At 38.8% G+C, this 13,300-nt stretch overlaps 1 protein-coding gene across 3 annotated transcripts in view; it reads right to left on the bottom strand.

The window, feature by feature from the left end:
- Window positions 1–9,915: 9,915 nt before the first annotated feature.
- Window positions 9,916–13,300, bottom strand: part of LOC134932149 (zinc finger protein 324B-like) — a 146,133-nt gene continuing 142,748 nt past the window's right edge. For all 3 annotated transcript variants that reach the window (XM_063926284.1, XM_063926285.1, XM_063926286.1), the window contains 2 exons: window positions 11,795–11,911; window positions 9,916–10,214 (listed from right to left, as the gene is read on the bottom strand). In XM_063926284.1, coding sequence (XP_063782354.1) covers window positions 10,024–10,214; window positions 11,795–11,911 — 308 coding nt within the window. In that variant the 3' untranslated portion in view covers window positions 9,916–10,023. The remainder of the gene's footprint in view (window positions 10,215–11,794; window positions 11,912–13,300) is intronic.

Below are 13,300 nucleotides of genomic sequence, written 5' to 3'. Positions count from 1 at the left end.
TAGGTAAATGAGATTCTATTAGTGGAGAAGACAGATCGGAGAGATGCTACCTGTTTGCAGAGGGTGAGTGGTGCAGGGAATTTCTACACACTGCCCAAGTACTTTCACCAATTCAAGGGCTACAAATATGCCCTCACATGTCATTGAGGTGGTAGAAACTCTGCCTTGATCTACATGGGATGCCTTCTGCACAAGCCATGCACACTTTATAAGGCACATCTTGTCTAATGTAATAACAATATTCAATCATAGAAAGGTGACAAATTTAATACAGATAGTCCTAATTTTCTCTTTAATTTAGAACATAAATTACACTGAAAAGATACAGGGCAACAGGGTGTATCTAGCAGCTTCTGACTCTATACAGACCTCCTCGACGTGACATCTTAATGCTAGATATGGCTAGAATGGGATGTAGTTATGTGGCGGTCACATTACCTCCCCCTTCATCCCACCCCCTCACTATCTCGACGGTCAGCATGATGACCAACAGGGACTATTCTCATTCGTGGGTGTCCATGACACCCATATAGTGGGAATAGAACCCGTGGCGACTGAGCACGCATTGGGCTGTTTGCGCTCCTTCCCCCATCTTTCCCGCAGGCATTCCGCTGCCGGGATACCAGACCGCCTGTCACGCAATACACACCCGGCTAGAATATGTGCCCGTCAGCAGTTTAAAACTGCTGCAACTGTTGGTTTACAAAGGCTGCAGACCAGACAAAATCCTGGGGCAGAAAACCATTGATGACCAAATAACAATGGCGACCCCTGTGATGTGTAACCCTACCTACCACATGACCCCTCTACGTTCTCATCAGTGTCTCCGACACTTCCCCACTTGACTTTACAGCTGAAGCATGCAAACGCTACAGTGCAGAGCAAGGTGGGAGAGTGCATAGGAGGTCACATGACACTGAAGTTCTCTTTATGTCAATCTGCCTGTACCGGCACCAAGAAGTTGAGAACCACATTTACAAGTTCAAAGAGCCACATGCGGCTGATTCTAGACAGTGGCATTGTGATTTAAAGTTGTGCTGGGTAAATTAGAAAGGGAAGCGTATCAAACTGGTGATAGGTATAGTGAGTGGGAATGGAGTGAAAATAAGTTGTGGTTGGCCTATAGAAATACATTGTCTGCTATAAAAGGATATACAGTAGGAAGAAAGGGCTGCTTACATGGAGCAGGAAATCAGAATTGTTGGAAAACAAACAGTGAACAAAGGGACTATAAAAAGACCTTTGGGAAGGTAAACCCATGTCTGATCAGATCCAGTGTTTACCCTCTAGGCGGGCGTGGCCAGGACTGGATTGGTAATTTTAACAATGAGACAGGCACCCTAGCTGCAAATCCAGTAGCAGGGGCCTCATCTGCTACCACAATAGATATACATATGAATACAACCCAAGCTACTTAGTAATGAATTAGAATTAGGCCAGCTCCCATGTTTCCTTTATGCCTTAGACACCATAAAGTGGAGCATGCAATATTCCACTGGGAAGTACAAATATTTCACACAACTTTGCAGAAGTGAAACACAAAGTGCAGCTACAGTATGCTTCTTCATGCATCTTTCTGCAACCAGGTTTGGCTAAAAACTTCATAAGCCAGGACCTAGGACTATTGGTTCAGCATCTCACATTTTATACATATGTTGTTATATTAATTAAAAACTAGTGCGGAGTGTGGAGGAAGTGAAGTGTTTGCACGCACAAGTGAAACAACATAACATATACCACAAATTATATCAAACTACTTGAATTTGTATATTCTCCCTGTGCTTGCGTGGGTTTCCTCCGGGTACTCCGGTTTCCTCCCACAATCCAAAAATATACTGGTAGATTAATTGGCTCCCTACAAATTAACCTTAGCATGAATGTGTGTGCGTGTAGGTGTTGTAGGGAATATAGATTGTAAGCTCCACTGGGGCAGGGACTGATGTGAATGGCCAAAAACTCTTTATAAAGCGCTGCGGAATATGGGTGTGCTATATAAATAACTGGTAATAAATAAACTACTTGTATAAAACATTTATTTTTTTAGAACATGTAATGGGCCTGACATAAGAAAAAGTATGCAAAAGACTATGACTTTGATTTGTTAAATCATGGACAAAAATTAGTTCTATTAACCAGTATATGTCAGATATCTTAGACAAAATGCCACTATAAGTTAGACTGGTGGTGCACACTGAAGTCAGTAATTGCTTACTGTAGAGCAGTTGTACAGAAAAAGAAAGAAGACTTCTTTGTGGGTGCACTCTTGGAAAGGAAATATAATATTCCAATGGGAAGGTTAAAACTTAACTTTTAATTATGGTTTTTATAAAATAATAATCTCCTAGAACAAACATACATAAAACATGCCTGAAAAAGTATCCCAAATTTGTCAATAAACAACAAAACATCCTGTTTGAGATGTGTTTTAGTGCATTTATGTTTCAGTTGGAGTAGGATCACAGAAATGGGTGGTATTCAGTATGCCGGCTGTTGGGATCCCGGCGCTCAGTATACCGGCTCCGGAATCCCGACACCCGGCATACAGACAACTATTCTCCCTCCGGGGGGTCCACGACCCCCCTGGAGGGAGAATACCCGTGCCCGCAGCTTGGCGAGCGCAGCGAGCCAGCAAGGGGCTAATCTGCGCCCGCCCCGCTGCCGGCATGCCGGCGCTTGGGATCCCAGTGCCGGTAAGCTAGGCGACGGGAACCCAATCGACGGCCACTCATACTACACCCACAGAAATACAGTCTGGTAACATTCAATGACAAACCAAAAATGAACTAGAGTCCATATGAATCTGTGTTTCCTTTACAGTAATGTTCTGTTATACAGAGGTAAATCAACCACACTGTAACATAGGTAAAAAACAAACAAACAAAGAAAACACACATCTTAAATAGCCGAAGTATTAGTTAGTACACATGAATGTTTCAAATGTTCTTTGACTCAGGCAAGTGTAAAAGTAGTTAAATTCAAATAAGTCTGTAAAAATAAAAAATAAATTGTATATCCAAAAATATTTTATTTGTAAAATCATTTACAATATAATGCCACATTTCTGCACTAATTTCAGATAAAGTTGGTTACAAAGTCTTGTGTTGTCAGTGACTGTACTTACCATGACACCATACTTAATTATAGGCTACAACAAAATGCATTTAATGCCTTTTTAATTCTATACAATATATAAATAAAGTGAGACATGTACAAAATAAAAACTGGGAACACATTCTATTTTTAATGTTGTAGTTAAATTCATTTGACAATGTAAACATCAATACAAAGTAATTGGATTGACACATCAATATAAATAAATAGTACAATGCAGTACTGTTGTTTTCTAAAGCTGCCATTTATCCTGGTAACAAAGCCTTGCTTTTGCCTGCAGAGCAGAAGTTATTTATGCCTCTGCAGTGGGCAAGTAACTACACATGCAGGAGTCATTATGCCACAACTGAAATTGGTGCATTTATCATACTGCTAGGGAAAACAAACTCAAATATTCCTGAATCCATAAATAGCAATGTGCACAATGACTATTTCCAAAATATAACACAATGTTATAAAACGTACAAGGTGACCCAAAAACAGTTCATGTCCAAAAACGTAGTTCGTACAATATTATTATTTGATAAACATGAAGTGTTATAAAGAAAATGACAGCCATAATTACTGTTACTATGTTTCAACTGTGAATAATAACAAACATGAAATGGCAAAAAAATATTAAACGATGATTGTAATGTGCTATACACTTTAACAAAACACAGTATAAAAACACAATATGGTCTTTTTTATTATCATCTTTATACAGCAAGCATATTACACACACTTGTTTATATAAATACAACTTTACTGATAATTAACTGTACAGAGAATAATAATGTAAATACTTGCAAAATTCCTTTATCTAAATTCGATACTTTAAAAAAAAAAAAAAAACTTGTTTAGTTGTTTATATTTTCCTGTATATATAAATTCACAGAAGTAATGGAAGGTCAATGGCACAATTACACTACTAGAAGCTTGATATAAGATCAGTCTGTTTCATTGTAGTGTTTTATAGCAAGTAATCAATGTGTGATACTTTATGTTTACTATAGTGTTTAAACCATGCAAAATAATCAATCACAATGATCACAACATAATGTCTAAAATTCACTTACCAAAAGCTTTTTTCATGTCACAAAAACTGAAGAAAAGCCAAATAAGACACAGTCCACACCCAATCATCTTCAGACATCAAAAATCATTTTGTATAACAGAAGAATAGATATGACGGCAGTATTCCCCTTTTATATACGTACAGTAGCTTCTCACACACCTTAGAATTGCATTGGAGACCTCTGTGTTAGGCTGCACTGAGCATTGTGAAGGTGACAGAATATAGAGTGCTATAATGGGTTACAATGCTAAATATTTCTCTGTACCATGCATTAGCTGTTGAAACTACCTTGTGCCTGCCTTCTGCTAAATTCATTATGTGTCAATAAATGCAGGAGAATGAAGGGGGATGGGATTAGATGCTCATAGCTTGTGCTATGGTAGCTCAGGAGGAACAGTCTTTTTCTCTCAAGCTTTAAATCTTTGTGAAGGCAGAGAATAGGACTGCATAGATTACAGTGCTGGCATGCAATACATTTCCAGGCTAGGGGGTGGAACTTGGTTTTACAACCCAACACATTAATACTGCATAGAAGGTACACTTCATTTCTTTTCATTTATGATCATCTTACTTTGTTGTCTGTCAGTCTTGTGTTTGTTTCCAGTTTAAAAAGTACGGCAGAGAATGCAAGTGCTAAACCAATAAATGTCAACAATAATAATAAATAATAAATGTTAATGTGTTTATTTAATAACTGGTGAAAAGCTCCATCTCCAGTAAAATAAATACATAAAAAAAGACAAAACATTTTCATATATTAATAAATAATTTACAGTATATAAAGTAAGTTATTAATATACTACAGTACATTAGGTATTATTAGGTGTATTTGTCCTTTAAAACTATTTAATTCTGTTAATTTTAATACTTATCACCGTTTGTCTTATTAATCAGTGCTCTAACTCCTTCCTTTGCTCATTTTCTTTTTTGTTACACCCTTCTATGACCTTAGGGGTCATTCAGGCCTGATCGCACGCTAGATTTTTTTGCTGCGACCAGGTCAGAACTGCTCATGCACCGCAATGCGCAGACATGTCACACGGGTACAAAGCAGACCGTTGCTGTACGATGGGTTTAATGAAGAATCCATTTGCACAGCCGATCGCAAGGAGATTGACAGGAAGAGGGAGTTTGTGGGTGGCAACTGACCGTTTTCTGGGAGTGTTTGGAAAGACACAGGTGTGTCCAAGCGTTTGCAGGGCGGGTGTCTGACGTCATTTCTGGGACTGGACAGGCTGAAGTGATCGCAAGGGCTGAGTATGTTCTGGGCAACTCAGAAACTGCACATATATTTTTTGTACCGCTCGGCTGCACATGCGATCGCACACTTTCAAAGCAAAAATACACTCCCCTATAGGCGGCGACTATCTGGTCGCAGCACTGCAAAAAAACCCTAGCGAGCGATCAGGTCTGAATTAGGCCCCATTGTTAGACCTGAGCCACTACCATAAATAAACTATTGCTGCCCAGAGTATAACATAAATAATTTCTGTTTTAAGCGACTGTCTGTAAATATAAAACACACTCCACTTCTTGCATAAGCAGTGATTTCCACATCATCATTTTACGGACATTTGCCAAAGAATATTATAGGAAATGATGTATGTAACATGAAAATGTACAAAAATATCCAAGTAACAGCAACCACAAGACATCAGGGGCTAACATTGGAAATTTTGGATTCACTTTACTGTTCTGCCCAAAATCACTGATGAGGTGTATTTGATGTGTAGTAGAAAATTGCTTCTCACTGACTGGCTGTCAATCAATCAGATAGCCAGCTGCCTACATTTATACTTTGTGCAGCAGCCTGTGCAACAAATCCACTACTTACAACCAGAGACTGTGTCTGTGGTTCACTTAACATTATAATCTAGCAGTGGAAGAGGGATTTACAAGGGGTCAAACTACCTAAATTTAAATGCTAACTGGCTACAGCAAAGGACTTCTATATGTTCCTAGTGTCAGGCTCATTCAGCCCTTGGGGGATTATTTACTGCTTCTGCAAGCAGCTGCTTATCAACTGTAATATGGCAATGATTTTAATAGCAAAACATGGCATATTTCACCCCTTATTCCACGAAAGTACCCTTCTCTGATCTACCTCTAAGCAGCCATCTAGAATAAAATGAGACACAAGAATTACACAATGAGTTACTTATTTGCCAGTACTGATTTGATTATGAAATCATACTTAGTTGCATGAAATAAATTGAATGACCTTCAGCTGAGCCTATCTCCTGCAGGAGAGGACGTCCAATATCTTGTGAGATTTTCTCTTTGTGTATGCTGCAGACATGCTTCCAGTGACCGGTCCCAACCTTAAAACCTTAACTTCAGTTCTTGAAAATAAAATTCAATTTAAACCTAGTATATCTGTCAGTGGTGAAGGAGGTGAAACAAATATTCTCTAAAAGAGGTTACCAATCAAAACCTAGGAATCTCTGGGCCCTATTTATTAATAAACCATATTACCTGCTGCATATTTTGTTTAGTATTGCGGTAATACTAATGAGTATGTTATTGGTATTCAACACTACTTATCTCACCAGCAAGATCCAGCAACGTCCATCGTTCTCCTTTCAATATATGTTGGCAACACCAGAATATTAAAGCTTCATGGAATATACAACATAATGTAATTTCTGATTTAATAGAGACCAATATCCTCAGTAGTCATGCCCTATTACATGAAATGTACCAAATGGCTTCCACTAGTACCCATTTGGCTGTCTTCTGCATTGTTTCAGGTGGGAAAGTTCTCAAGCAGCTCACCAGGTAGCAGGGTGCTGTACAGGGCGACTTGCAAGTGAAATACCAGTATTAACAGTGTATTGATCCCTCGGCCGTGTGCCTGGGTCTATGGAATAGCTCCACTACAAGCTATTCCCACAATGAGAATATCCATGTGACATAGCAGTGCCAGTAGCTTACATAATGGAATGGAGAAAGGGTTCAGCTATTTATTTATTTATTATGTTTTTATTGTCATTTCTCAATCTAGATCATACACTCTCCTAAGCAGTGTGTTCTATTTCTTGCATCAATCTGCATCCATGTACGCAGCACTGATTTAACACATTTGTAGCCACCAAACATCTATACAAAACTCAATTGTTACCTTGCAATTATATATAAAAAAATGTAGAGTGCATCAAACTTCCTTGAGTCAACATGGCAAGACACTTTCTTCACAAGTATAAATTAAAGTGTCTATGTGAAGGTTCTCGCATTTCCGAAATTGGGGAAACAAAAACATTTCAGATAGTTCTATAACTTGTGTTAGGCTGCACTTAGACCTAGAGCAGACTAGTGTTTGGGCTTTTTTCCTATTATTACTAAACAATATTTTTGTTTTACTGTTATGCATGTGCCATACAAATCAACCCAATCATATGGGTGAGGCAAGAAGTAAAAAAGGAAGTGGAGGGGAGGACTATGGATGAGCTTGATAGCAATAATACTAAATGTGCAATCAGAATCCAAGCAACCAATAGAAGAAAGCATAAACACAAAATCAGCAACACCCAGTGTACTGCTTGCATCACCAAAGACAATAGGTGTTTCTTCCACACATGGTTCATATAGTTTTTTAAAATGTATCCTGTTAGTCCCACAAAAAGAAAGCACATTTACACAGCTTAAGTTCCTTACACTTCAAGAACACTTTAAATGCACAAAATAGCAGAATGGCTTGAAGAATACAGGTAGTCAATATTGAGGCTTCCACCTCTTGCAACAGGATATTAAGAAGCCCCAATATCATTTAAAAAAAACCAAAGGCTAGTCTAAACCATACCATGCCATACTTGCCACGTGGAGGCATCAGCAAAGCGCATTATTACAGCCAATGATGAGATGTTGAAAGTCTGAACTAGTACAAACTTACAATTGCATCAACCTTACTCTGGCTGATATGGCAACTTTGGGCATGACACTCAAGATGTCCTTGCAGTTTCTTTACTTAATAACTCCCATATAATTTCCCCATTTAAAAAAACATATTCCATCCTGTGTTGTATAGTGAAAAGTAGGGAGGTGTAGATATTGGATAGTGTCTTTATTAGGCAGGTGGCTCTAATATCATCTAGTCTATTAACTAGGGTCAGCCTGAGCTGAATTTTGTTGGCAAACAAATACAGATTTTGGCACTCTTTGATGGGACAAACCTTTAAATTTATCCTTCCCATACTTTTTAAAGGGACAGCGCACGCCAAAGGCATGGTGAAAAAAGTGGTTTAGTCTCACAATTGAGGGAGTGTGGCCACACAATAGTATCCCCAATTCAAATTACATCACAGTAGCACAATCTTATTCACATTACACCACATAGTAGTATACCTTATTCAAGTTACAACACACTAGTGTCCCTTAAACACAATGCTCACAGTAGTGCCCCTTATACACAATACCACAGTACTGCTCCTCGTATGTATAAAGCCCACAGTAGTATTGCCGCATACACAATGACCACAGTAGTAGTTTCCCTTATACACATAATGCCCACAGTTGTAGTTCCCCTGAACATGAATCACTTGAACACATGCACACAGACATTCATAAGTATAATACAAAGTATAACAAACAAATATATATTAATAATGCAATATCTAGCCATAGATTTCCACACTATTTCATGAATACTGTATGTAAAAGAATGCAGACAAAACTAATTGTCTCTTAGGGGTATATTTACTAAGCTGTGAGGTTTTTTTTCAGAAGTGGAGATGTTGCCCATAGCAACCAATCAGATTATAGCTATTATCTTCTAGAAGCAGCTAGATAAATGTTAAGTGGAATCTGATTGGTGGCTATGTATTGTTGTTTTTTTCTATATACCCCTTAGTGTCCAGCTTCTTCCGCTACACTGTACAGTCTGCATGTGACACGGTGGGAGGCAATGCCCTCACGGCTTGGTATGGTTTGCAGTTGTGAACTGTGCATAATAGGTCGGTCAGCCCTGCTCTTAACTGTACAAAGTAATATTATTAGCAAACTTAACTATATCATATTGAGGTGCATATTACACTTATTCCAACTGACCCTGATCATCACCATCACCATACAGCGAATTGTGCTATTTAAGGGAATCTACCTGAAGATCAATTGCAACAGGAGCACTGACAGCACAATCAACAGTGGCTTGCTTTCTTGGGCTTACAAAAAGTGGGAGCTGCCATGTTTCATATAACAGTGAGATACCCATATAGTGCAGCTCAGGTTAGTGTCCATACAGGAATTCCACATATCTGATCAAAATGAAGCCAAGTTTGACAAACAACATGTCCTTATTTATCAAGCCTTGGAGAGTGATAAATTGCACGGTGATAAAGTACCAGCCAATCAGCTACTAACTTCCATGTCACAGACTGTGTTTGAAAAATGACAGTTAGGAGCTGGTTGGCTTGTCATTTATCACCGTGCAATTTATCACTCTCCAAAGCTTGATAAATCTGGGTCTATTATAAACCATAAATCTAGTCATTCATAGTTTTGACTTTAATAGTAGATAATATCCAAGGATGCCTGCTAGGAGTTCAGCACCAAAACAGGTGGTGGCAGAAATGAAGGACTGTGAGTGCATGATATAACAGGAATTGTTATCATTACTAGACAGATCTGGGGGATAATTTGGTTGCCCCTTTATCATGCTCAATTCACATTGGCTTAAGCAAGTGCTGATTTGTAACAATTCCCATGGAAGCTGTAGGTCACGCAGAAATTTAAATATCACCACTTGGCAAAACTGACATAAACAACACATTTTATAGCGGAGCATAGCAGTTGCATAATAATAACAACAACAACAACAACAACAACCACCACCACCACAACTAATGAGTAAGATAATGAGATTACAAACATACACATGCACTGTTCATATACCTCCTATATATAATTCTCTGTAGTATTGCATGGTTTTCTTCCTTCTTTACTTTGAATGCTTTGTTTGACACTTGTTCTCTATGTGAATATGAGCCTTCCACTCTATATTCTGCAGAGCACATTTCATTTGGGTTTCTGGAATTTATAATCTTTGAAGATCCTGAAGCAAATAGATGAAATACAATTATATTCTGGAAAGGAAATCAAGAACTGCAGTTGTAAAATATCTAAATTACTCAATTTGTGAATGACTATCATTAGCTGATTTGATATATCCATATCTAGGCACAGTAATAATAATAATGTTATTTATATAGCACTTTTCTCCTAATAGGACTCAAAGTGATTTAATATGCCTTTACTGCATAAAAAAAAAGCTTAGTAAGGGACATAGTGAAATAATTGGGTGGACAGGAAAGTCTTAAGTCTATTTTGTATGGCACTCTCGGGGAAGAAGGTTCCAAAGAGTAAGAGCCACAAGACTGAAAGCTCAACCCCCAAATGAATTCAGGGATATTCTAGGTACTGTTATTAGTCCTTCATCATTTACAGATCGCAGTAATCAAGCAGGACAGTAAGGGATCAGAAGCTGGTTCAAGTATCTTAGACCCTGGTCATGAAGGGCTTTGATAGTCAGTAACCCAATCTTGAAAATGATTTGCCATCATACAGGCAGCCAGTGAAGGGAGTAGAGAATGGGGGTTATGTGAATTCATGGGTCTGATTGGTTAATAGCCTGGCAGCTGTATTTTGTACCATCTGCAAGCGATGCAATTCTTTTGCTCTTGAGACCAAGGTAGAGGGCATTGCAGTAGTCCTACATGCATGTATGACTTTAGGTAGATCTTCTGAGGGAATTAAGTGTTTCATTCTAGCTGTGTTCCTTAGATGAAAGAATGAGTATTTGATTGTGGCTGATACCTGATGTTTAAGTGTCAAGCCACTATTCAGGACAACACCAAGATTCCGCACAAGATCAGTGTTTTGTCATTTTGAACCCCCAAACATAAGTCCTGTTTGTTGGCTATGCTGAAGTCTTGTGCTGTGACTTCACAGTATACCTAGTCATTGTAAAAATAAAAAGTGGCAGTCTTCCAATCATTTTCTTATATATGAGACAAAACGATCACATATAAAAATAAAGTGTGTATGTTGTATTGGGTGTGGTTCAATAGATCTACAGTAAAAAAAGATATACAGGTTTTTTTTTAAATTGTCGTCATTTTGTGTTTCACCATATCTGAGCCAAATAAGTGGAAACATGTACTCTTGCTTTGCATGACATGCTTACTAACTCCAATTGTAGGCCACATGGATAATAAAGGATAGGCGGTTAGGGATAGGATCTGGGGTGGGGTGAAAATACCAGGATCTGTTGGGATTCCACTGCCGGTCTTCCACTACCGGTCTTCTGTTGGGATTTCGTACCCAACTCTGTATAAGTACTATGAGCCTAACTGTGCATATGGAGTTATTATAAAATGAATAATTTTAGGTTAGTTAGCAGAGTTCAATCATGCCAGTGGTAAACAACGTGCATTATTCCAGCTGCTGTGGAACTACACATCCCAGCATGCCCTGTCACAGTTTTGCTGTTAGAGCATGCTAAGACCATGGCAGAGCATGCTCAGATAAGTAGTTCCAGAGTAGCTCCAGTAACACACACTGCCTATCCCTGGACTCAGCATTGATATAGTATGCTATAATAGACTGAGCATCATTTTACAGGTACTTACTTACCTGTACATGTATTTATATAAGTATTTTGTTTTCCTCCTTTGTGATCACCCTGGAAATACCACAACTCCTTTCCTCTCTGCAGAGCAGATATCAGCTTTGGTTTAATATTTACCCCGCCTGCGGATAACAGAAGCAACATAAATAACAATGTAGTATACAGCTATTGTAGGAAGAACAATTAGATAGATCATTAGATTGATAGAATGTATCCCATTAAAGCGGAGACATTTGTGACCCACAGCACAAGACTCGGATATTATCCAACAGCCTTAATATCTATCTGATGCAAATTGATTAGATGTCTAGAGGGAGGCCCCACCCTCTCCCCCTCACTGGCTTCCTGAAGGACGCAGCATATTCCCTTTGCCTAGAGGGAGAAACGTGCACCATCCACACCGTGCCATTTTTCTGGACCCCAGCCGGAGGAAGATGTCCCGCGAGCTGGTACAGTTCACTCGCTTCTACACTCAGATCTCACTAAAACAGCCATAAAGAGGTAAAGCTCCAGCACTAAACCATGCACACTCATCTTCCAGTAGCACCTGCAGCTCTCTGGCTACTGGAGACACACAGTCGGGTGGTGACAAGGATTGATAGAGTTAGGAACATCAGGAGAAGATGGAGGAGAGAGGGTTTAAAAGTAAAGCATAGAATAAAACCAATATTTAGCTATTATATAATCTATTATAAAAAGGGACCCTACTACAGAGTTCTAATGGAAGGAGAAAGACCAGGGTGAAACAGGGACGTGTGGTGAGGTAAATGGCTGTGAAGGCACTGGCTAGTACCAGAACCAGATTTAAACAATATTTATGAGGCCAAGGGTTCATGTGGGCATTATACGCAGGTACAGCAGTATATACTGCTGGAAATTTGGTGAGTTTTGATCAGAGATGTGCGGAAAAGGTAGGCAGGGAAGGCAATGCCTCACCTGCCATAGACTTTTTACTCCAGAATTTTTTTTATATATAAAAATGATTAGAATAATACAAACAAGATATTTCTAACATATTCTTTGTATTTTTCATACATTTTATATTTTCAAAACTCTGGCATATGACAGGAAAGGCTCTGCCTCACCGCACAGCACATCACTGGGATAGAGAGACACAGCGGAAGATGATACATAGAAGAGAAGACAGGCAGGGAGAGAGTGCGCAAGGGAGACAAAGAAGGAGATAGGAATGTGGGGGAAGAGAGGAAAAAAGAAACCCCTGCAATACTGGGCACAATAACTACAGCAAATGATGGGTCCAAAATACAATTATAATATGAAAAACATATTCACCTGCAATTAATCCAATGTTATATATGTGTTATACTGTGCACATGAACTGTGATATTTGGCCAATTTGGGAATAACACAGCTCCCAGCTCACACTGATATGTGGTATTAGTAATATATAGAGGAGAGGGGACCGCACAGTGATATATATGAGGGAATAACACAGCTCCCAGCTCACACTATGTGGTATTAGTAATATATAGAGGAGGGGGGACTGCACA

This window comes from Pseudophryne corroboree, chromosome 6 (genome assembly GCF_028390025.1).
Source record: "Pseudophryne corroboree isolate aPseCor3 chromosome 6, aPseCor3.hap2, whole genome shotgun sequence".
NCBI classification, from domain to species: Eukaryota; Metazoa; Chordata; class Amphibia; order Anura; family Myobatrachidae; genus Pseudophryne; species Pseudophryne corroboree.
The sequence above is the reverse complement of the archived record's forward strand: the minus strand, read 5'-3'. Positions and strand labels throughout refer to the sequence as shown.